This window comes from Pelophylax lessonae, assembly GCF_965119305.1.
Source record: "Pelophylax lessonae genome assembly, chromosome: 2".
In the NCBI taxonomy this organism is placed as follows: domain Eukaryota; kingdom Metazoa; phylum Chordata; class Amphibia; order Anura; family Ranidae; genus Pelophylax; species Pelophylax lessonae.
In genome coordinates this window covers 382,322,255-382,348,699 of record NC_138769.1, presented here as the reverse complement: position 1 = coordinate 382,348,699, position 26,445 = coordinate 382,322,255, and the positions used below count along the sequence as shown (strand labels likewise).

The 26,445-nt window shown below is 43.0% G+C and overlaps 1 protein-coding gene across 2 annotated transcripts in view; it reads left to right on the top strand.

The window, feature by feature from the left end:
* Positions 1–26,445, top strand: part of LOC309546467 (multidrug and toxin extrusion protein 1-like) — a 112,505-nt gene that overhangs the window by 43,269 nt on the left and 42,791 nt on the right. For both annotated transcript variants that reach the window (XM_082246178.1, XM_082246179.1), the window contains exons 5-11: positions 5,241–5,283; positions 8,053–8,097; positions 8,987–9,084; positions 13,372–13,469; positions 15,300–15,413; positions 15,777–15,844; positions 15,938–16,046. In XM_082246178.1, the coding sequence (XP_082102304.1) occupies positions 5,241–5,283; positions 8,053–8,097; positions 8,987–9,084; positions 13,372–13,469; positions 15,300–15,413; positions 15,777–15,844; positions 15,938–16,046 (575 nt within the window). The remainder of the gene's footprint in view (positions 1–5,240; positions 5,284–8,052; positions 8,098–8,986; positions 9,085–13,371; positions 13,470–15,299; positions 15,414–15,776; positions 15,845–15,937; positions 16,047–26,445) is intronic.

Below are 26,445 nucleotides of genomic sequence, written 5' to 3'. Positions count from 1 at the left end.
TCTTATGGATCCTTTCCCACTTCATAAAGGGCACACAGTAGGGGTGCCCGTTGTCGTCTTTGCTGTTTGTGTTGGCCTTAGAGCCCCTAGCTGCTGCTATAAGAGCTTCTCCACATATAGTAGGGTTTAGAGGGGGTTTACGAGAGGATAAGGTGTCCATGTACACAGATAACACCCTATTATATTTGGGAGATATGGATGCCTCCCTTAGCAATGTCATGGCACTGATCACTAGATTTGGTGCCCTATCTGGTTACCCCATCAATTGGAGTAAATCTGTTTTACTCCCTTTAGATGGGCCAATCTTTCCCACCCACTTGTTACCCATGAACTTAAAATAGTCAAATTCTTTAGATATCTTGGGGTAAGGATTAAAGTAAACCCAACAGAATACTTGCAGTTGAATCTGCTTCCCCTCCTTAGGCAACTCCAACTTAAACGCTCTGCATGGTGTAAGCTTCCTCTAACTGTAATTGGTACATTGAGTAAATCTGATAAAAATGGCATTCCAAGACCTCTTTTGGTGGAAAAAGGCAGCCAGAATAAAACAAACTACTTTGCAATATAGTAAAGATCGGGGGGCTAGCGGTACCTATTCCTAAAATGTTTTTTTTAGCCTCTCCGCTCCAACACTTAGGGGTTGGGGGGCTACTTGATCCCGAAGAACCCATAGGCTTGTTCTGGGTAACTCCCAAAGTCAGTGCTTCTGTCGCATCTAGAAAGCTAATTTTTTACCATCCCACAGGGTGGTCCTACCTTCACGCTGATACAGAAATTATCGTCTACAGCTAAAAAAATGTTTAGGCATTATAGGGTTTCCTAAAAAAACTCCTCTGTGGCAAAACCCCTCCTATAGGGAGCTCCTTAAACTTGAAGGCTTCCAAACCTTGGAGGCTATGGGAATAAAGTACATTTCTCAAGTATATTATCAGAATGTGTTGAAGTCCTTTATGGAACTGCAGGAGGAATTTGCCTTACCTAGGCAACAATTTTATCAATATCTTCAGCTAAGGCATGCTTTTCAGGCTCAGGCCCGAGCTCAGGCTCTGTCTGGCCCTCGTATAAATTGTCACAACTGTTTATATTACACCGAACTTACCGTACGCTGCTGCAGTTATTGGGCTGATGGGAGTCTTCTCTTTGCCCTAAATGTGAGAGACAGGATGGTGACCTGATTCACTTGTTGTGGAAATGCCTGAAGCGTCTTAGGCCACCTAAAAGTTGCGCGATTTTGACTGGACTTGAAGCAATGCCTGTGTAATCTTGAGGTCTATGGACCTCAAAACGCATCAAAGTCAGACTAAAGTAGTGCAGGGACTACTTGAAGTGACACAGATATGTACTCAATAGAAATCATGGAGTACGACTTGTCATGCGACTTAGCGCTCCCAAGTCGCAAGACAAGTCTCACAAGTGTGAAAGGGGCCTTAGGTACTGGAGTGGGGTCACAGATACTATTTCCACTGCATTTACGCTTAAAGTACCCATGGACCCGTTGGTGTGTATTCTGGGAGCAATAATGAGGAAATATTTCCTACTCCACTCCACATTAGTGATTAGGCTACTGTATAAAGCCCGTAATCAGATTGCTAGACTATGGTTATCCCACCACGATCCCACAATCAAACAATGCATTGACCAGATCAATTTATTGCTGGTATGTGAAAAGCTGACGTACCAACACAGGTGGGTGCACCGCAAGTTTTTTTCGATATGGCATGCCTGGCTTGAAACACCAGGACTTGCTCCTCCTCAGTTGGTACTGGACCAACTGTTACTGCTGTAAGAACAGGGTGTATTATAGTATATTCAGGTTTTCCTTTTTCTGTGTGGATTGCAACACTAGTTGAATAGATTGTCTCTGAGTTATCTCCATTAAACGGTGTCTTTGGTGAGGAATGTTAACCAATCCTTATGTATGGAAAAGCAGGTGATAGGACTGTTACTAGCCTAGGGCTGGTAATTTTTTTTCTGGTTTACTTCTGGTTTTCTTTATTTTTAATTGTTAGTTTTCTTTGTGATCCTGCCTGATGTAATGTTAATGCCACCAAGCAGAAACGTATTGCAATCTATGACTTCTTACACTCCGCCTAATGTTTAAATGTCCTTTTATTTTATGATCTCTATTGCATATTTTTTTAAATTTTTCACAAAGTGCAAATACATCTCTGCTGTAAGATGATATCATTATGTATGCCTTTTGTGGCTTAACCACTTGCCGACCGGGCCATAGCCGAATGATGGCTACAGCTCGGTCTGCTTATTCTGGGAGGGGGTACTATGACGCCCCCTGGGGCACGCACAAGGAAGTGTCCGTGCTCGCCGGGTCCTGGGGACCCAGTGCATCACGGATCGTGGTAAAGGGCCAATGACATCGGCCCTTTACCACGTGATGGTCTGTCCAATGATGGAGCGATCTCTTGTCAACAAATTGGCGCATATTCGGTTAATTTCTCACAGCGTGTACAGCGTGTGAGGAGAGAAACTACAGCTGCACCCATCCTCTGCCCCCTCCATACCTTAATTATGCCCATCTGTGTCACATCCATGCCTCATCCATGCACATCTGTGCCACATACATGCCACATATGTGCCCATCCATGCCACCTCAGTGCTCGTCCGTGGCTCATCTATGCCACATCAGTGCTCATACATGCCACGCCATGCCACATCAGTGCTCATCAATGCCACATCAGTGCTCATCTGTGCCACATCCATGCCACGTCAGTGCTCATCCATGCCATGTCAGTGCTCATCTGTGCCACATTCATGCTACGTCAGTGCTCACCCATGCCACATCCATGCCACATCAGTGCTCATCTGTGCTATATCAGTGTCACTACAGTGCTTATCAGTGCGCTACAGTGCCTCACAAAATTGTAATGGGAAGTCAGAAAATGACGGTGCTCCCTGCATGTTGGCCCTTGTATCTGGCCAGGCTGTGTAAAAGTCTCACACATGTGGTATCGCCATACTCAGGTGGAGTTGCAGAATGTATTTTGGGGTGTCATTTTTGCTATGTACATGCTATGTGTTAGAAATATCTTATAAATGGACAACTTTGTGTGAAAAAAATGCGTTTTCATTTTCTTTCCACATTTTCCAAAAACTTGTGGAAAAAAATTACATGTTCAAAAGACGCATTATGCCTCCTAGATTATGTGTTGGGGTGTTTGTTTTCCAAAATGGGGTCATTTTGTGGGCGTTTCCTTTGTCCTGGTGCTCCAGGGCCTTCAAAATTGTGATAAGTTGTCAGGAAATGATAAGTGTAGATTTTGCTCATAGGACACCTGGAGGTGCTACTTGGATGTTGGACCTCTGTATGTGGTCAGGCTGTGGAAAAGTCCCACACATGTGGTATCGCCATACTCAGGAGGAGTAGCAGAATGTATTTTGGTGTGTAGTTCCAAGTATGCAAATAAAGTGTGTGAGAAATAACTTTGTAAAAAAGTTTGAAAAAAAAAATCTTAATTTTGCAAAGAATTGTGGGAAAAAATTACAACTTCAAAAACTCACCATGCCTCTTACTAAATACCTTGGAATGTCTACTTTCCAAAAATGGGTCATTTGGGGGGTATTTGTACTTTCCTGGCTTGTTAAGGTCTCAAGAAATGAGCTAGGTCATCAGTACATCAGGTGTGATCAATTTTCAATGATTGCCACCATAGCTTGTAGACTCTATCACCTTCACAAAGACCAAAAAATGTACACTTATTTGGGTTATTTTTACTGAAGATATGTAGCAGTATAAATTATGGCCAAAATTTATGAAGAAAAATTACTAAATTTGCAAAATTTTAAAACCAAAACGAAGAAAAATGCATTTTCGGTCTATTTTAATTTATTGAGCAAAAAATACAAAACCCAATGATGATTAAATACCACCAAAAGAAAGCTCTATGTGTGTAAAAAAAAAAAAAAAAGGACGAAAATTTCATATGGGTACAGTGTTGCATGACATTGTCATTCAAAATGTCATTTAAAATGTGAGAGCACTGAAAGCTGAAAATTGGTCTGGTTAGGAAGGGGGTTTAGGTGCCCAGTGGGTAAGTGTGTTAGAAAACTATTTTCTGGTAAAAAAAATATATATATAAAATAGACGTCAAGCCTTTTTTTAAAAATTGCATGCACCCATAAAACAGCTGCAGACTTTGCTACTCAAAATTGTCCATAGGCATCCCTTTAGAAGCCTTTACAAGTTATAAGTTTAGAAGTAACGGTAAATGATGGCCCTGTAATTATTGTTCTCACTCCGACGTTCGCAAGTGGTTGATACCAGATCAAAATCATTTATGTAAACTGCTTGCAATAAAAAATAAACAATGATGTATTAATGACAGAGCTGCATTTATTTGGCTATTTGTATATCTGTCTGGAATTCAGCTTTAATATGTTTTAGGTCAATAACTGAGTAGAGTAATAGAGATGAGCATATCAATCTGGCATGCTTTTGAGTGATTTATTAAGAGTAGATGTCTAAAAATGTCAACTAGCCCCATTAAACTAGGCTTGTTGTAATATTTCCTATAAATCAAAACAATGAATTGAGCTATTCTAGCATGAATATGTTCCAGTACTTAAGTAAATAGAGTAAACTAATGGAGCATTTTTAAGGCTAAGTTCACCATTTCCAGAAAATAGCCTATGCAGTCAAGGGGCCCTTAGTAGATGTTAAAAATCTGTGCCGCTTTAAAAAAAAAGATCTTTAATTTTATTGGTTTATCTGTAGGTCATTTTGGTCTCCTCGGAAGCTTGGCTAACAAAACTCCTAGTTACCAACTCTCAAATCCTGACTTGTTGCTAGGATGTGAAAATCGTTGGATGCTCCCTTCTAGAATGGCAGAACTGAGAAACAGTTTTCGTGTCCTAGCAATGAGACAGGATGTGGCGTTTGCTAACTAGGAATTTTTTTAGCCAGCCTTCTAGGGGACCCAAAAGGCCTACGGGTAAAACAATGAATATATGAATGATCGTTTTAGAAAGCTGCAGATTTGTATTATATACTGGGGCTCCTTCACTGCATAGGCTATTTCTGGAAAAGCTGAACTTAGCCTTAAAGTTGGGTTATCTAATGTGACACCAACCAGACAGAATACTCAGTAGGTTTTATTTTTAACACATTTGAAAGTTGAGGGTGGGATTTCTATATTCTTAATTCTGCTGTGGTTCGTTTTTGCACTTTAAACTAAAAAGTTTGAATATTTGAATATAAACTATTTATTACATCTTTATCCTAATAGGGAAACAGAATTATGTGTTTTGGTCCTAATTCCAGCCCTTCCTGTAAGTATTAACGGATATCGTTGATATTTAAATACGGATATAAAGACTGTTTACAATTACACCTCCCAAAATCTTTCCAAGACTTGGCCCAAATGTTTATATTTCAGAAAGACCTGGGACATATTATTAAAGCAGTGAATGTGACATTGGCAATTAATGTAGCACTTTATATACTGAACATTCATATCAGTCCTTGCCCTCAAGGACAAACACGGTCCCTATCTGACATGCATACAATGTACATACAAACACATATGCAAGGACTAAGTTAGACAGGAGCAGTTACCTACCAGCTTGTCTTTGGAGTGTGAAAGGAAACCACAGGTACCAGTAAGATACACCTGCAATAAATGTTTGATGAATGTCACATTTGCTGCTTTATAAATATACTCTGCTGTATTTTTGATCAGACCCTTTGATGCTTAAAAAAATCAGGACTTTGTACATTGTTACAGTAGTTACTTGTATATTCTTTATAGCCAAACTGTATATAGTTGACTTTTGGTCTACTGATCCTTTTAGAGCTGCCATTAAAACAAGGGTCCCCAACCCCCTCTTACCCTAGATACTTACCTCTGTGCCACAGAAAGACTCCCCTGCAGTCTGAGCAACAACAATCCCACCTATTTTTAACTTTGTCAGACATTATATTCTTGTGAAGTGAACACTTTAATCGGCTGCCATTGCCTAAACAGAGTTTTTAAAAGTCTCTGCTGTCACTAGGGAAATCGGCCTCAATTCTTAGTCTGCCGTGCCTACTGAGGGTCCCTGGACCTTTCCTGGCCCCCTACAATACAACCATTCATACGTTTACCAAAGTCTGTGAATATGATTCAACAAGTGAATGGCTCAACACATGCAAGCATGAGAAGCTAGTTACCTTGATGCAATTAACGTACCAAACGTGTCCAGGTAGCTGATGATGCATGCACTTGTTGAATAAACCTATTGTCTGAAGTAGGTCATATTCATGGACTTGTTTGTTTTCTTTGAAAGCAGTTTGGTTGAAGGATCAGCAGCCTTAATATTCAACTTTAGGTTTGCTTTAAAGCCTATCTCCATGTGTTTTTTTTTTTTAGTTAGTATGAGAAATAGTTAAAATTTCTGTAAGCTTTTTTTTTTTCAGTCGGTGACGCCATTGTTTCTTACCTTCTGTCCCTGTGATGCTTGAACAGTGAATTGGGGCTTTCATAGTTACTGGGATGACAAGGCAAAGGTGACAATAAAAAAAATTGCCAGAAATTCTAACAATTTCTCTCTAAATTTCTTCACTAAAAATGTGTTTTGTTTTGAGTTTTCACAGTGCCCCCCAATGCTGCATAGCACCCCCTAGCTTACCGCAGAGCCTCCAGCCCCCTATAGTGTCCCCAACAGTGTCCCAACAAGCCTCCTTAGAGCCTTCTGGCCACATTGCACCTGCAAAGCCCACAGCCTCCATGAGAGAACCCATGTCTAATGGAAAAAACAGGGACAACCTATATATAGTCTGTTTTTCACTGTGATCAAGGGGAAGGTTCGGTTCCTTTTTTTCTTTCACATTGGATTACATTGTATTTCTAATAAATTATTGTCATTTTGATACATTTCTGTGTCAGTATTTTTTGTTAGGGAACTATTTCATTTATACCCCGTTTACTCTTATATGGTGCTTTAGGGCCTTCCCCCTCTTTGGTTCTGGTTGTCCCTGTTTTTTCTATATGCCTTTTACCATTAAGAGTATCACTCATTTGCGCTGTACAATTGACACCGTTGTGAGTGAAGGGGTTTACCAGGACACCTCTATTTACACAATTTCCTAATTCTGTGTCCGTGGTACTGCTATTTGTGCTTGTGACTTTCCACTTTTTTCTTTTTTTGTTTGTGGAGAACCCATGTCTCCTCCAGGGATCCTATCCCCCACAGTTGCCCCAAGCTACCCCCCAGAATCATCACTCCCTACAGTGCTGTCAGGTCTGTTGCAGAGTCCCCTAAACCCCCTCCAGAACCTCCATCCCCCCATAGTCACATCTAGAGCCTTCCAGCATTTCAATACATACTTTGCATCCACGTATTTTTATTGTGTGAGTATAACTTTTTTTTTATAAAAAAACGAGGACCAATGCGCTACCTGAGGAGTTCAATATCAAGCGGACAAAACTAATAAAATAATGAAAAAAAAAAATATATATATAGTAACGAAAAAGTTGCCAATCGAAATCGGTGTCCCCACCGTGAATTGTACTGTGTATGGTGAATATGATCGGCGCTATTTCAAAGTGATCAAATTATATAAACATACAAAATAAAAACATAGATGTCTGTGAATCGCTGTGACCAAGTGTGTCTCCAAAAAAATTTCCCAAAATGAATAAAAAAATCTAGAAAAATCAATAATGCAATCAATCGCGAAAAAATATCCACAAAATGAATAAAGTCCCAAATCGATGAACAAGTTCAATAAATGCTGTGAATCATAATGCTGAAGTGTGACTATGTGATCAAACAAAGAAAAAGTCCCAAAATACACAATCCTAGACCATAAATCCTATTGCTGTGAAAAAATCTTCAAAAAGGTATTCAAATCAACCAATCGTGGAGTGTAACATAACAGGCTGGATACCGATCCAATCTCAGACACAAAGGGTGTGTAACTTTTTTTTTTTTACTGTTGGGCCATGAAAGATTTTGAAAGAACTGGGCCCTAGTCTTAATAAAGTTGTAAGAATACTGTATGTTTAGACAATTGATAATTTTAAATAACAGCACTTCGCTATTGTTTTTTTAATGCAGGCATTCTTCTTTTTCCAACTTGAGCTTCGTTACTTGCAAAACCAGGTACCTCTTGCTTCAAATGTTGTATACAGTAGCTTTATATTTTCCTGATGCCACCAAGCACGGTTTGCATCTTAACCAAATACAAAAAATAATTCCTTTGCTATTCAAAAGAAATGTGTGAAACATTGTGTATCATATTTCCTTACTTTTCTAAGGTCAGACTCAGGACTGCAAATTCATTTTAACTTTTTTTTTATTTATTTTTTTGGGTCATGTAAACATGAACTATTGCTTTAGGTTGTGAGAACATGTATTACTGTATCTCTTTACCTGCTGTTTACAGAGATCAATAGCTGAAACTGAGACACACAAGTGTCCTCCCCTTGTCTCTGAAAGGCTCCATCTGATGTTTCAGTCAAAGACAAGAATGTGGAATAGCAAGTTGTAAATTGCGAAAAACAACATTGACAGCTACGATATACCTTCATGCAACTGTCATGCAAGCCCTCTATCTGTCAAAAGTCTAAAGTCAATTGATCTTTGGGTCCCAATGCTGTCTTGCAATGCTGTTTCTCTTTCTTCAGTCAATGTACTGTGCATGTTTCAGTCTGTAACTTGGACTTCCATGGAGAGCCCATTTTACACAGACCTGAAAGAGAGGGGCAGCATGAGGCCCAGGGATGGGCTGATCAGATGTAGTGTTATTATAGACAAGAGGATGAGGCATTTGGGTAGCAATTGGACCCATCCTATAATAAGGTGAAATCACTGCAGTCTTATTATAACACTTGATGCACAGAGTATTTTTATGATAAAAGGATTGCTATGTACTACAAAAGTTGGCATTGTTCTAAACCCAAACAAGTTTCCCTGTATGGTATTGCAGTATTGCTTGTACTAGGATTATTTATAATGTATATGATTGTTTTGTTTACTCTTTTTTTTATAGGAGATAATGTGGCCTCAAATCCTAATAAGTTTATTGGGATGCATTGTCAATGCCATTGCAAATTACCTGATGCTTTTTGTTCTAAAGATTGGAGTCATGTAAGTGCTTTTACTACTGTTTTTTGCAGTTCATTAAAGAGTATAAAAATGTGAGGCTTACACGGCCAGAAAAAAACACTGTTTTGTATAGTTATGTGATAAATAATTGCAATACGTCATACTGGAAATGATGAAGGGAATATGCACTCAGATAGCAGCAATCTGAGCATATGGAATATATACTGATGGTGCCAAATCCTTAAAATATTTGAAAGAAGGAAGGATTGGGAGACCAGGATTTTTTGGCACAACAAGGTTACTAAAATTAATTTTTATTCATGAATTCATATAAAACCAGGAGAAAACATTCAATGTAAAAATATGACCTTATGGAAGGCCCAAAAATTATATACAAATTATGTAGCAGTTTGTTTAAATGTTGATTCCATATAGAATATACAGAGAGTATTGTAAACTTATATATAGGCAAATACTTGACATCAGAAGGATCTTGTCCAAGGATGACAGAGGTCAAGGACTGCCATCCAACCAGACCTGCTGATGCTGTATTCAGATGTTCATAAATACATATTCAACATTGCTCAACATGTTTCGCCTTTTTGAAAGCTTCATCTGGAGCATTTTAAATAGATACTCTGTATAGTATTATAGAACATGACATGCGCATCAACGTCATTCGTGACTAACGAGGAGGGTATCATGGATTTCAGGTGGATGGCTCATGTATTTAATAGAGGGTAGAAAACCTTGGAATTATAACAACCAAGGATTGACGAAAGCCTAGCTGGGGTCAATAGACCAAGCAGCAGTAATTTACTGTGGCTTAAGTCCAAACTGGAAACACATCAAATGGGTACATCCATAAACTCCTGAACAGGTAACCACAAAGTCCCTCCCCGGATGGTGGCGGTTCCCCATCCGGGAGGGGCTTTGTGGTTACCTGTTCAGGAGTTTATGGATGTACCCATTTGATGTGTTTCCAGTTTGGACTTAAGCCACAGTAAATTACTGCTGCTTGGTCTATTGACGCCAGCTAGGCTTTTGTCAATCCTTGGTTGTTATAATTCCAAGGTTTTCTACCCTCTATTAAATACATGAGCCATCCTCCTGAAATCCACGGTACCCTCCTCGTTAGTCACGAATGACGTTGATGCGCATGTCCTGTTCTATAATACTATACAGAGTATCTCTTTAAAATGCTCCAGATGAAGCTTTCAAAAATGCGAAACATGTTGAGCAATGTTGAATATGTATTTATGAACATCTGAATACAGCATCAGCAGGTCTGGTTGGACGGCAGTCCTTGACCTCTGTCATCCTTCGGCAAGATCCTTCTGATGTCAAGTATTTGCCTATATATAAGTTTACAATACTCTCTGTATATTCTGTATGGAATCAACATTTAAACAAACTGCTACATAATTTGTATATCATTTTTGGGCCTTCCATAAGGTCATATTTTTACATTGAATGTTTTCCCCTGGTTTTATATGAATTCATGAATAAAAATTAATTTTAGTAACCTTGTTGTGCCAAAAAATCCATGTCTCCCAATCCTTCCTTCTTTCCAATACGTCATACTGGTTGTAAAGTTATTAACCACAGAAAAAAACAAACCAATCGATCGGTCTTTTTAGGTACATAAATAAAAACAGCTATTTGAATATTAAAATTAAAAATTTTGATTTAGTACATGGAAAAAATGTTATAGAAATAAAAAACACATAAATTAGTGCATTATACCCATATAATCATATAACAAGGAATACAAGTATACCACCTGTATTAAAGTGTACTGTACTTGTACTGTCTACCCTCAAGTTGTAAAGAGCTGCGTAAACTGTCGGCGCTATATAAATCCTATATATAATAATACCACCTCAAAATTAGGCCTGGCCACACCTACGCTGTAAAAAATATACAAATCCAAACAGTATAATTACAATATGTTGACCTCTATTGGGCCGATAAACACTTTGACGCATTTTGTGGACAATCCACTTGTTCAGGAGGAATGTTGAGGGAGAATTCAGTCCTAAAAATGCACCCCTCTGTGGGTGTGATAAACACAGCAGGGACTCCAGAAGCTATAAAGGTAACTATGACCTAGCAATCAGTAGGAGGGCTAAGATGGATGACGTATACTAGAAAATAATGGCATTACTGTATATACAGTAAATGATGTGAGTTGAGGGGCTCCCAGGAACAAATGATCAAAGTAAAGAATATATGAAACCATTGACCACCAGTGCAAGAATATCTATCACTAAGTAGTAACTATGCCAGGTAATCCTCTATTCTAGTAAAACATGGCCAGACTATGGCAGCACAGGAGGATGTGATTGTTGATGGATGCTTGTGCGGACTTTGTTTTACGTTGGATTCTTCCTACTTTGAAGCTTGACTATATTATACTGTATATAAGGAATGTAACTTCATTTCTGCCTTATACTTATAATCTGACCATGGGAATAGAGTTGCATTTATTTGTGTATTTTAAATCTGTCTAGAGTTCAGCTTTAAGATTTAGCTATGTGGTCTCCTCTGCACAACAGCACTCAGAGTGCAAAAGGAAGGGTTAGTAGTCTTAGGCCCCTTTCACACTTGTGCAACTTGTCATGCAGCTTTGGACATCAGAGTTGCACGACATGTCAGTCCCCATGTTTTCCAGTGATACCCATTCATATATGTGAAACTTAAAATTCCAGCAACTTCAAATTAGTTCATGCACTACATTGGTCCAATTTTCACGCAACTTGAGGGCCATAGACTTCAATGTTAACCTTCAGAAGTTGCATGAAAGTCATACCTGAATGTTATACAATGCAACTTGTGTGCAACAGTTGTCCATTAAAACTGGTCAAAGGCAAAAGTCATGTCAAAGTTGCACCAAAGTTGCACTCCAAAGTCGGCGCAACTTTGGAGTCGTACAAGTGTGAAAGGGACCTTAGCCAATCAGGTCTCTGTTGCCAGCTTAGTACTGTCTAAACATGCTTACAAGGTGACACGATTACAAGATTACCAGTAAGCTACTGTTCCTTTAAGGCTTTTGCACATAGGCAAGTGAGCCTGTGCAACGTAAATGCCAATGCATTTCTCTCTTAGAAAGCCCACGGCTGTGCACACCCTCCCATGGACATCAATAGCTGGACTTGGCTTTACTATGATATATGCCAGTGCACACAAGTATAGTGTACAGGAGTATGCATAGAATAGAACATTTTCTATTTTTTGCGTATGCCTGTATACTGGATTCATGTTTACACAAACACTTGCATATACATGGGCGTCCGCATGGGGGGGCAAGCGTCCCCCCCCCCCCCTGGAATCTCAACTTTCCCTTTAAAGTGGTTGTTAAGCCACTTTATACTATCCTGTCTGGTCTGTTTAATATACCTGTGTGCCCGTGCCCTTGTGTCTGTGTTTTAGAAAAATAAGCCGTTCTTTACCAGTTTTCAGAGCGCTAATCGTCACTCACGTGACCCGCCAGCTCTCTCCTCTTCCTGTCTGACAGCTGCCTGCAGCGACGGGGCTGAGGATTCCCCACTGAAATCAGTTGGGAGGGGAGAACGAGAGTCCGAGAGGAGGAGAGAGGCAGCGGCGATGAGCGCTCTGAAAACTGGTAAAGAGCGGCTTATTTTTTCCCTTTAAAGATAGTTACTCGCGAGTCACGGCTTGCACAGTAACTGACATCAGCAGCCGCGCAGACCACTGTCCTCAGCCCCAGGCCCTGGTGCTATCATTCCAGGAAAGGAGGAGCCCGGGGCAAGGAAATTGAGATTTGTGGCCTCCGTGCACAGTGGCACGGCACGTGACGTCACAGCACGTACTGACGTCACGCCGCCTGCATGAACCCGGAACAGAGAGGGTCAGCTTTGCTTTTGCATCAGGTTTCTCAAACCTTTGAATGCATGCACTTTATGTAATAATGACTTAGCCCCTCCCCTTCATGACATTGTTGAAAAGGGGCGAAGCATGGCTGACCTTAAAATTATGCCCCCCCCCCCCTCCGGAAAAAGTTCTGCGGACGCCCATGTGCACATACCTACCTATAAGTACAGATACTAACAGCCATCTATTGGCGGAGGTACACAGCTCTTGGGCTTTCTGGGTGGAGCAAGTACATTAGAAAAGCAACAAGACTCCCTGTCACACTTTTGTAAAGCAGATTACTGTATACAATCAAATATAATTTGTTTGATATACCATGCACAGATGAGTAAAACCAAAAGGTTTGGCATTTACTTAACAATGGATTCCATTATAATTTTTTTTTTTTTTTTTGTAGAGAAAGCTTACTTTCTGTTTATGATTGCAATCTTTTAGGGGTGCTGCTTTGGCAATTACTATAGGAGCAGTTTTTGAATGCATCTTGTTGTTTATCTATATTCAAGTGAAAAAGCTGCATGTTAAATCCTGGCCAGGTAAGACATGTCTCATTTATGTGTACAGTTATATTACATCAATGAAATTAAAGGGTTAGTTCTCCTAATTCTTGCCCAAAACCTGCTTATGCATTACAGCATCCTCAATAAATTAACATGATGCACTCTGCAGCCCCAAAAACTCACAAACAAGCACTTTGCTTCGTTCCCTACCCACACATACGCAGTCCACTGTCTTTCACTCTTGCAGAATGCAGAGCTGCAAGAGAGAGCGGACTGCATGAGTTTCTGGGGCCATGCATCCAATGCTTGGTATTATCCTGCCATCTTCTGCCATCTGCAGGAGAGAAAGGGGAATGCAATGAAATGAGCATCTGAAAAAGTAAGCATTCTTTAAAAAAAAAATAAATAAGAGTACAGCATGTTACTGCATACCTCCCAACCATCCCGGAATGGGCAGGACTGTGCAGAGATATAATTGAAATGGTAGTGTCCCAGAGATCCAGGCAGAGATCCAGCAGTGGACTTCACTAATCCCCCTGCAGTGCAGCTGGCTTCTCCTTCTCTTCCTCCTGCTGGCTGCACTGCAGGGGGATCAGTTATTTACTATATTATACTGTATATAAGGAATGTAACTTCATTCCTGCCTTATACTTACAATCTGACCATGGGAATAGAGTATATCTGCACTCTGTATTACTGCCACCCTCATGCTCCTCCGCTCCCCCTGTGTGCCCCCCTGAAGTGCTGCTGGCTTCTCTTCTCCCTCCTGCCAGCTGCAGCTGTTGCAGGGAGATCCATAGGGGATCAGTTTTAGTTGTGCCACCCACCCCTTCCTGGCAATAACCTTCTTCACTTTCTGACCACCCCCCCCCCCCCCGCTTTATGCCCCCTTGGCAGCGCTACCGGCCTTTTCCTCTCCCTCACACTGGCAGAAGCTGCAGTGGGGCACGGGAAAATCGGGTTCAAGGTGGAGAGTGTTGGCCATGGCCAGCCCCATATTTGCAAGCCCCTACCTTTCCTGAATGAGCACAGAGAGCGACTGGCACCAATTGGTCCTGTATTCATTCATGTATATAATAAAAAAATCCTGTGCCTATCCCACTACCTCTCTATTGAATAATATAATCAATTAAGACAAGAAAATGACTTCAAACGTTATGAGAGCCGCACCTAGTGAGTCTGAACACAAGGCTCATCAAGAAAGAAATTAAGTAAAACTGGTACAATCCTCAAATAATTCAAATCATATGTGAAATGCCCAAAATCCTCAAATCAGTGTTAGGTATATAATCCAGAATCAAGTGAATGAGTAAAACATAAAAATTGTCCTTTATAACCAGAAAAAAAGTTCGTAAGTGACAATTCATGTGTATATATTTAAGCAAACGTCGGATGCTATAATGAATATCCAGTATGTGCCTGTGTCATAGACCAAACATGACAAATGGTGCTCATTTGAATGCCTTCACCACATATAGTGCACGCCTCTTACCAGACATATCTAATCTATATAATACAATTATAATTTATCTAACACAACCAAATTGAGCAAATCTATACATGGCACATTAGCTTTTCCATATTAAAAAAACACCTATAACATATCTTAGATTGAACAATTCAGAATGCAGGATATGCTATCCATGTTCTGCTAAAAGCTAAATCCTGTAACAATGAAATGATGTAACAAGGGGGTGGTTTGGTAGCTATGTGATTACACCAAATATAAATTTTCAATGCTTCAACTGATAAATAACCTATATATGTAATCATACACTTAGTTTCTTTTGTATGCAAGATTTTAAATCTCATTTTCATTTCTGTACAAGCAGGGTTTACATTTCTGTGTTTTATTTTTATTTACAGGTTGGACAACAGAATGTTTGAAAGACTGGTGGCCTTTCCTAGCATTGGGCATTCCCGGCATTCTGATAATGAGCTTTGAATTCTGGGCTTATGAAATTGCAATGATATTAGCAGGTAACCAAACAGTTTTGTTCAATTGCACACATTGGGGATTATTTACTAAAGGCAAATCCACTGTGCACTAGAAGAGCACGTGGAAGTGCAGTCGCTGTAGATCTGAGGGGGACATGCAAGGAAAATAAAAAACAGCATTTTTTATTGCACATGATTGGATGATAGAAGTCAGCAGAGCTTCCCCTCATTTCAGAAATTCCCTTCAGGATCAACAGTGACTGCACTTCCAAGTGCTCTACCAATGCACTTGTAGTGCACAGTGGATTTGCCATTAGTAAATCAACCCCATTGTAATAAGACTAACACAATCTCCTACACTGATGAAGATAATATACATTGTCCTTATTTTCTGTATACATCTAGGTCTTATTAACTTAGTGGAACTTGGAGGACAATCCATTCTATGTCAGTTAATATCCCTAGTCCAGAAGGTAAATGCCTACATTTATGTAAATGTGGACTGTTAAGTCTGTGTTCATTTTGCCTGTTTCTATATATATCTATTAATTTATAGCACTTTTCAGATTCCCTTTTCTGTTGGCATGGCTGCAAGCATCAGGGTTGGCATTTTCCTAGGAGCTGGAGAAACTGATCAAGCAAAGAGGTCTGCTAAATTAAGCATGGTTTTAGTAGGTATGTTTTCATGATAATTATGTTGACCATACACTGAATATAGTGATGCAGCCTTTAGATATAATAATCATTTCTACAAATCACTTGTACCTTTCAGAAATTTGATTGCAATAAATGGGTGGCGTTATTAATAAACAATCATCTTCATAGACTGGGCTTTAACCATTTGCTGACAGCCATATACAGCCTGTCAACAACTTTTTTACCATGATCTTGGTGTCATTTTTTTACAGCCAGCAATTGTCTATTTAGTAAAAGTGATCCAGACAGCTTTATAGCAGCCCAATCACTTTTACTGTACTAAGAAGCAACTCCCTCCTTCTCCCATGCTTTTCCCCTAGGGAGTCTGGGAATGTAATAAATGGCTGGCATCGCTTCACACAGAGGTGCTGTCTTGAGGGGAAAGTACTGACCCCCCTACTATTGGCCAGTGGCTTTCAGTGGTAAACAAAATCAAAGACTTGGAATGCCCATCGGCGGCTATGAAACATAAAGAGGAGCAATTGAATAAAACATGGTTTTATTGGCATGATTTCCAGTATTTATGGGATTATGCTTCATACATGTCTGGAGTAATTCCAAAGGCATCTTCTCAGTAACAGGTCTATGGTTATTTGGAAAGTTATCTAATGGCATAGTTTAGGTACCGGTTGTTAGAACTGCTCCCATTTGCTCTTTATCCTACCACCCAACCACCACCCTCTCCAGTCCCTTCCCCACATCTTTTTTATCCCCTCTCCCACTGTTTCCCTACCCTTGCTTTTATTTTGCCGCCCTTGGCTTTCTTCTTTTATTTTATACCTTTAGTCTAGTTTTTTTTTTTTTAAAAATAAAAAAAAGAGGGGAAAGCATCCAATGGGGGACACTAGTTCTGGTGACAACCCAGGACTCCCACACTTTGAAGGGATTTTCTCTATTTTCTGTTTTGACTATGAAATAGGAAAATCTCCACTATGGGACACAGATGTCAAAAAAAGGTGATAACCCTCTCTTGCTCTATCCAACACGAAAAAAAAAATGTTTTACCTATATGTACGCTTTAATAAAGGTCCGAAATGTCTGTATATTTGTGAAAGAAAGAATGGCTTAAATTCTTAAAGTATAACTAAATGCAAACCATGTTTTAGGTTTTTGAGTGGAGAGAGACTACAACAGTTATAAGGTTTTTATTGCTGTCAGTTCCGCTGCTAGGGAGATTCATCCTACCTATTTGTCCTATTTACCATTATTACAGAACGCAAAGTAAAAGAAAATTCAAAATTTAGAATTTTCCCTAGAACAGGAATAGTGAGGAAATCTTCCACTAGTTCTGGTGACCCTGGTGCAATCAGAAATTCTCTCACTCTCCTGTTCTGGTTACGAGACAGGGAGTGAAGGGAAATCTCCTTAATGGGACACAGATGTCAAAAATAAACCTTACAGCAGTGGCGGCCCGTCCATAGGGGACGCGGGGACGCAGGGACGCCCCCCCCCCCCCCCAAGGCTAGTCATCCTAGTCATCTTCAACAAAAAATAAATCAGTTCCCTTAGTGTGGGATCTTTTCCGTTAAGGCTCCATTCACACCTGGGCGTTTTTGAGCGTTTTTTCAGCTCCAAAAACGCTCAAAAAAGCGTTCCAAAACGCCCAAGTAAAACCTCATTCATTTAAATGGCCCCTGTTCACATCTGAGCATTTTAATGTCTGAAGCAAAACGCCTGTAGCTGAAAAAAGTACATGAGCTTCTTTTTGGGCTGATTACCAGCGTTTTTGATAGATGTCAATGCCTGCCTCCAAAAACGCCTGAAAAAAACGCCTGAAAATCACAGTAAAATTGCGGTAAAAATCGCTGTATAAAAAACGCGCGAAAACGCTAGGCTCAAGTGTGAATGCAGCCTAAGTGTGTGTGGGGCGCCGGACACACTGATGTCTATGGAAAGCGAGGGGTTTTGTTATCACGTGACTGGGTCTGGGAAGCTCATTGGCAGTCTTTAGACTGTCCTTGGGGCACAGAGCGATGCACCCCGAACACTCCCACTGTTGCATTGGCTTCCTGTGAATGGTCCATAGGACGTAGTAGGGCGGTGCTTTCAGCGGAAGCGTCACTTCTAGCTGGTGTGAGGCGCGCGTCACTGTCTTCTTCCCACTGTGGAACCGCAGCATTGAGTCTGCCTGTGCCTGACAGCCTCTGAGTCAGACAGTAGCACACCAGGCACCAGCAGTCACGCTCGCTTTTCCTGACTCCCTCCCTGTGTGTTGCTGCTGCAGCATCTTCTCGTGTGACTGATGTGTCTCAGACTCTGCACTTCTGTTCTTGACTGGTAAGTGACTTTCTTGTCTGTGTGCTCTCTCTGTGGGATAGGTGATGGGGAATATCTGAATATATTTGCATTGGGCAATTCTTGTACTAATGGGGAATATCTGAGAATATATTGAATGGGGCAATTCCTGTACTAATGCCCCATTAGTACAGAAATTGTCCCATGCAATCTATTCAGACATTCCCCATTAGTACAGGAATTGCCCTATGCTATATATTCATATATTACCTATTAGTGCAGGAATTGCCCCCTGCAAAATATTCAGATATTCCCCATTAGCTTGTGCATATCGATGGATCGGATCAGGCTCAGGTAAGAAAAAGGGGGGGGGGGGGGATCTGAGTGAAGCTGCAGTACAAAAGGTTTTTCAGCTTAATGCATAGAATCAGTGCTTTTTTTCAGCGGGAACGGGGGGGGGGGGGGGGGTGCAGTTCCGGCACCTCCAGCACTGAATGTATGTAATGGCAAGGAGTGCTGGGTTGTGCTACACTGTCTATTGATGCTGGCTGCTGAGGAACCTATTGTTGCTGGAGGGGATCTATTCCTGCAGGAGGATTTATTGCTGCTGGGGAGATCTAGTGTGGCTGCTGAGGGCCCATTGTTTCTGGCTGGATCTATTGTTGCTGGGGATCTATTGTTGTATTCCATACAAATTACTTAGTATTACAAATGTTGCTTTGTTCTGTATTTTCTAAAAGGGATGGTACTGGGAGGTGGGTAGTGGGTGGAACCAAGGAAAAGTTCACGGAGGTATGTAGGGGTGGAGACAAGGGGTAAGTCCAAAAGAGGGAGTTCCTGCACCTATTCTCTGAGAAAAAAAGCCCTGCATAGAATCCATTAGGGGGAAATACCTTGGGGCTTTACAACATTTTTAATGCATTCTTTCCCCTCCCAGTTGTATCTCCTCTTCCTTAGGGCTCTTTCACACGGTCCGCCTCCGTAGGCGGATCCGTGCTGCTCAGTGGGGATCGATCCGGGGAGGTGTCACAGCCCCCGCTGCTCTCTATGGGGAATCGGATGAGAGCGGACCACCTGTCCGCTCTCATCCGATCCGATCCCCAGGACGGATGGAAAATAGGGTTTCCATCCGTCCGGATTTCACGGACAGGATCGGATGCGGATGGTAGCGGGTGTCAGCGGACATGTCACTGCTGACATCCACTGCTCCATAAGGCTGAATGGGGCATCCGATCAGATCCGCCTAAAAAACTGACAGGCGGATCTGATCGGACCGCCCGTGTGTGAAAGAGCCCTTACGTTTACCTAATTTTAACATTCCTTTCTCTATCGCTCATTGACAGACGTAGTCTTCTTGATTCTCAAGAGCTGGGTTATGTTGTCTCCGCAGGAGTAGGACTAGGCAGAAAGACAAAATGTTCTGGCTCCACCTTAGGGGCAGTCCCTGAGGGTATATCCTCCCTCTCTCTGCTACAGGGAATCAGTTTTTTTCTGTCTAGTCAGGAGTAAGGACCTAAGTTCCTTGCTGGGATCTTTTGGTCCTGGCAAGATTTTTTTCTTTAGAAAAAACATTTTTTAGGTAGTTTTTCTCCAGTGTTTTTTCCTGTGAGATCTTCAAGCAAAAACGCCGGACTGGGCGACACTTGTGGTCACCCCAGCTGGCCTACGAGCGCGCGCAGACCATTGCATTGCGCTTGGTCGGCCGCGACACATTCAAGTAAGTATGCGGGGCCGGGCGACGGGCTGGATGTTGAGATCCAGTGGTCACCCCGGTTTCTGCCTACGAGCGCGTGCAGACCAGAGCTCCGCGCTGGGTCGGCCGCGACGGAGTCCCAGTGGAGGGACTGACCTTGCGAGTTAAAAGTCTCGCTTGGATGCCAGGAACCAGAGAGTCGAGGCGTCCGGAGTGGTCCACAACCCCCCACCCCGGTGGAGAGGGTATTGTGAAGAGAGGGTGCCTGTCGGTTTGGTATGGTGAGTAAACGTTCCCTTTTTTTCTTTCCTCGTTATGAGGCAGTATGAATTATGGGCCCCTCCATACATGGTCAGTATATATCTGACACTAAAAAGTCCCCCTTGTAAATACAGTATGTGTTTGTGGGAAGTGGACTTGGTTTGAGAGCTAACACTCTACCCAGCAGACTGTAACATTACAGCAGACATAGGAGGTATAATCCTACCTTATTTGTAGTGTATCTCCTGTAGATCCATAGATCGCCACTTAGCAGAGATGCAGGTGGATGTGCTGGGAAAACGATTTCGGCGGTCCGCCGCCATTTTGCCGTAGACCAAGTGCATGTATGTCCTCAGGTCACGCCGGCCGCCATGTTTTTGGAGTCTTATGTCTCTTGTATGGGGGCGGCCATGTTTCATGAGCCCAGCTACCTCGTGGAGAGCTGGGAACGCCGGAAGGCGTACACAGGGGGCGGAGCCACGTCCTTCTACCCGGGAAAAAGCAACAGCTCCTTCCAGTCTGTAAAAGACAGACGCTGACTGCAGTTGGTTGGAAACTTCACTGCATCGGTTGGTGAGCCTTGGGGGTCCCTCTCTCTCTCTGTGGGGAACGAGAAGCAGGTACTCTGAGGGGCGCTATTGCGCTAGGGGGAGACACATAAAAAAAAAAAAAAAGTTTTTTTGTTTTTTCTGGCAAAGGTGTCCTGAATTAACATGGACCCTGCCACTCATGTATCTCCTCCGGATCCCCTCGAGGGGTCTGCAGGATCCTCCAGCACCCCACTGACGATTGAATCATTGTCAGCTATTATGGAAACTTTTGTGTCCCGGGTGGAAGTGGCTTGTCAGGGACAGGGCGCAAGAAAGCGACCCCCGCCTAACCCCTTATTATCTGAAACCTCGGATTCAGACTCTGAGCCTATTTCTGCAGTTGCAGGTACTTCATCTGGGATTGGTGTCTCGGGTACTGTCTCTTCAGACAGTGAGGAGGATGTTTCGGCATCAGCCATAGCCAGAGAGGAAGCGTTGGTAAACGCACTCATTGTATCTGTTCAAGAAACCTTAAGATTACAGGGTATTCCGTCGGAAATAGCTGAAACTGAAATCCCTTTTGGGACTAAAAAACGCATCAAAGTGGCGAAGGTTTTCCATTGCCCAAATGTTTTGGCAATCCAATCGAAGAAGAATGGCGTCTGCCAAAACGCACTTTTACTATTTCTAAACGCATTAACAGGCGTTATCCGTTTGAGGAAACCCTCATTAAGAAATGGACAGAACCACCTGTGGTGGATTCACCAATCGCTAGATTGAATAAAGCCACGGTTATTCCTCTAGAAGACGCTCCGTCTTTTAAAGATCCAGTGGATCGCAAGATAGAAGCTATGTCTTGCACCATGTTTTCCTTGATTGGATCAGCTTTCAGACCTATAATAGCTATTGGTCTGGTTTCGCAGGCTGTAACTGAATGGACCAAGTGGTTACGCCGGGACTTAGAAGAGGTCCCTCAGGCGGTATCAGATTTGTTGGAACAAATGATACAGGGATTACAGTTTGTGTGTGATGCGGCGTTAGACGCCACTCCATTATTGGCGAGAGCATCAGTCTCAGCAGTGGTTCTCAGGCGTACACTGTGGCTAAAAGGTTGGTTAGCCGACCAAGGTTCCAAAAAAGCATTGGCCAATATCCCCTTTTTAGGAGAGCGTCTATTTGGAGCCAACTTAGATGAGATCATTAAGGATCTCACGGGTGGAAAGAGCACCTTTTTACCGCAAAATTTTAAAGGTAAAGGAACTCGTCAAAGACGAGGGCCTTCTTTTTCTGCTCACAAGAGGTTTTTTCGTCCCGCGGGTGAAAAAATTAAGTTCTCCAAAGCTCCTTCAGGAGGCGTCAGGGGTCGTTGGTCGGGCAAACAAAAGCCCGCCCCCGCCAGACCTGAAGATAAATCGTCCAAAGCCTGAAGGTGCGCCCCCACCCATAACTGGGGTGGGGGGACGTCTTCGCCGGTTCCCGGATCCATGGCTTTCCAGAATCCCGGACAAGTGGGTTTGCGAAGTCATAAGGTCAGGGTACAAGATCGAGTTTCGATCTCTCCCACCGGCGCGATTCTTCCCTTCCAATATTCGACTATCCCCGGATCGTTTAGAAGATCTGCGGAGAGCAGTCACAGATTTACTACAACAAGGAGTGGTAGTCCACGTTCCTTGGACAGAACGTTTTCAGGGGTTTTATTCAAACCTATTTACAATACCCAGGAAAGAGGGCAAAGTGCGTCCAATTCTGGACTTAAGGGCACTCAATTCTTTTGTCAACATAAGAAAATTCAGAATGGAGTCCATTCACACAGTAGCAGCCTTCCTGCATCCAGGGGATGTCCTAGCGTCCATAGACATCAAGGACGCATATCTTCACATTCCCATTTTCGCAGGACATCAGCGGTTTCTACGCTTTTCCGTAGAAGAGAACCACTATCAGTTTGTGGCGTTACCTTTCGGTCTCGCCACGGCTCCTCGGGTCTTCACGAAGGTGTTGGCCCCAATGTTGGCACTACTGCGCCAAAGAGGCATATCGATTCTTGGTTACCTAGACGATCTTCTGCTTCATGCAGAGTCTCCTCAGACCTTGCTACAAAACATAGAAATTACTATGATTTCTTTACAGGAATTCGGGTGGCTGGTGAACCAGCAAAAGTCATTTCTGGTTCCCACCCAGAGGCTCGAATATCTGGGTCTAATTCTAGACACAGTCAGGACAAGAGTTTTCCTTCCGGTAGGGAAACTCCGAAAGATTCAATCAGCAGTCCAGTTGTTACTATCCAACAGCTGGTCTTCCCTTCGGACTTGCATGAGGGTTCTGGGGTTGATGGTGGCTTCCTTCGAAGCAGTCCCATTTGCCCAGTCCCATACCCGAATTCTTCAGCAAGAGATTCTTCTCAGATGGAATCGGAATCCGGAATCCCTGGACAATCAGATCCGATTGAGCAAACAGACCAGAGAGTCTCTGGTCTGGTGGCTTCGGTCTCCGATGCTCAGCCAGGGAAAGTCATTTCTGCCAATATATTGGACGATAGTGACCACGGATGCCAGTCTATCCGGATGGGGAGGAATTCTCGGTCAGTTATCTGTCCAGGGACTTTGGTCCCCGGAAGTATCCAGGTTGCCGATAAATGTATTGGAACTGAGAGCGATCAGACTTTGTCTGATTCACTGGACCGAGCAGCTCCAGGGCAGCCCGGTTCGGATCCAGTCGGACAATGCCACGGCCGTGGCTTATGTCAATCACCAGGGGGGCACCAAGAGTGTCCGAGCGGCCAAAGAAGTGGCTTGCATTCTTCGCTGGGCGGAACGATTTGTTCCAGCGATCTCTGCGGTGTTCATTCCGGGGGTGGAGAATTGGCAGGCAGATTATCTCAGCCGTCAGACTCTGGATCAGGGGGAATGGTCCCTCCATCCAGACGTTTTCCACCAGTTGTGCCTACGGTGGGGCACCCCGGATGTGGATCTGTTGGCATCACGATTCAACAGGAAAGTACAGAGATTCGTGGCTCGCTCCCGCGATCCTCTAGCAGAGACCGCAGACGCACTGATCGCCCCGTGGGGGCAATACCAGCTAATGTATGCCTTCCCTCCTCTCGCGTTACTGCCAAGACTTCTTCGCAGGATAGAGGAGGAAGGAATTCCAGTAATTCTGGTAGCTCCGGACTGGCCTCGTCGAGCTTGGTATGCCGACGTGGTCAGACTGGTGGCGGACGTCCCGTGGAGACTTCCTCTCAGGGAGGACCTACTGTCTCAGGGACCGATCTTCCATCCTGCTTTACGATCGCTGGCTTTAACGGCCTGGCTATTGAGACCCAGGTGCTGAAGGACAAGGGATTGTCAGCTTCAGTTATTCCTACTCTAGTTGAAGCAAGGAAAGCGACTTCCAGAAAGATTTATCATCGTACATGGAAGTCCTACATTGCATGGTGTGAACCTCTGGGGTTCCGTCCACGGTCTTATTCGGTTAGTCGAATATTAGCTTTTCTGCAACAAGGGGTTGAGCAGAAACTGGCCTTGAGTACTATCAAGGGTCAGGTCTCAGCATTAGCTATCTTCTTTCAGAAGCCTTTGGCTACTCATTCCTTGGTGCGGAATTTCATCCAGGGGGTGCGACATCTTGCTCCGCCAGTGCGCGCGCCGTTACCACCCTGGGATCTTAATTTAGTATTGTCGGTTCTTCAGAAACCTCCCTTTGAAGATATTAGGGAGATTCCTCTACCTACGTTGTCCCAGAAGGTGGCCTTCTTGGGGGCTATTACTTCTGCACGCAGGGTGTCAGAACTGGCCGCATTATCTTGTCGTTCCCCATATCTGGTGGTTCATAGAGATAAGGTGGTTCTTCGTCCGAATCCATCCTTCCTACCAAAAGTGGTTTCAGAATTTCATCTGAATGAAGAAATTGTATTACCTTCCCTGTGTCCTAAGCCCAGTCATCCTCGGGAGTTTGCTTTACACTCCTTGGATGTGGTCCGGGCGATCAGGGTATACTTAAAAACGACAGACTCGTTTCGCAAGACGGATTCACTTTTTGTGATCCCGGATGGACCCAAAAAGGGGTTGCCTGCATCTGCCGCGACCATTTCCAAATGGATCAGACAAACGGTGGTACAGGCTTATTCTATTAAGGGTCGGGAGCCCCCGTTCCCTGTTAAGGCGCACTCCACTCGGGCGCTTAGTGCGTCATGGGCCTTTCGCCATCAGGCGTCAGTGGTCCAGGTGTGCAAGGCGGCTACCTGGTCGTCGGTGCATACCTTTACAAAACATTATAAAGTTGATGTAATGGCATCATCTGATGCCGTGTTTGGCCGCAAGGTTTTGCAGGCCGCCATTTGAGGAGACCAGTGGTCTGCCTCGAGGGTTTTTTCCGTTGGAAATTTTTCTTTTAGTCTCATTCTTTGTTTATAATGAGCCTTTAAAACTTCTAGTTTGGCACCGGTTGGGCCTTCTAGATTGGATTTGATTTTTGTCAATCCCACCCCTCATTTGTGGCACTGCTTCTGGATGTCCCAGCTCTTGAGAATCAAGAAGACTACGTCTGTCAATGAGCGATAGAGAAAAATGGATTTTTGTAAGATCCTACCGTAAAATCCTTTTCTCTTAAGCTCATTGACAGACGTAGTACCCGCCCCTCTATCATTGAGTTGGGTTGGGTTAAATTCTCTGTTACTGCTTTAGAACAGAACTGATTCCCTGTAGCAGAGAGAGGGAGGATATACCCTCAGGGACTGCCCCTAAGGTGGAGCCAGAACGTTTTGTCTTTCTGCCTAGTCCTACTCCTGCGGAGACAACATAACCCAGCTCTTGAGAATCAAGAAGACTACGTCTGTCAATGAGCTTAAGAGAAAAGGATTTTACGGTAAGATCTTACAAAAATCCATTTTTTCCTCTCCATTTGCTTTTCTTGTTGTTTCTGTACATGTTATATTGGCATCACTGTGCATGAAAACATTTGTAAGATTATATCTGTGTAACACTTGTTTTCACTTCCCTGCGCTCTGGAAAGACACATGAATGAAGAAATATTTATACTAAACATTGTCAGAAATTGTAGTTCATGCTGAAAAATAGCTTTTATTTTTTTTCTATGTCCCTGTGCCCCTGTGTCTGAGATTTTCTTCTCTCCTGGCAAAAAGCGAGGATACATCTCACTATCACGGACACAGACAGAAATACAAACCAAACAGAGGCTCTAATCCACCTTCTTCTACCCAAAATAAAATGTAGCACCCTCCTAGGTAGGTGTTAGGAAAACACATTTGGTGGCTCTGTTCTGCTTATCAGGAGAGCCAGATCTGTTAGTTTAGCCTGTCACATGCTTCCAGGTGAGATTTATTGGGTCTAAGGGAGTCTCCCCACTTGATCCAATAAGGGAGCTTGTTGGACAGTGGAGGAAACCTAACCAATGGCGCACCAGAGTTTATGTGGGTGGACATTGTGGCAGTGCATCCTGGGATTGCCCATAAATACGGAGGGAGCATGTGACAGGGCATCTTTTGGCGGGAGCAAAGTCCCAGGAGGAGGTGGACGGCTGTCTCTCCTCCTGCTGATGTGAGGAAGGTGGTTCAGGCAGTCGGCCTGTTGATGCCTGAAGTTGGTTCAGGCAGTTGGCCTGTTTGGTGTGGAGCTGGGCTGCAGAGGATCCAGTGTGCTGACCA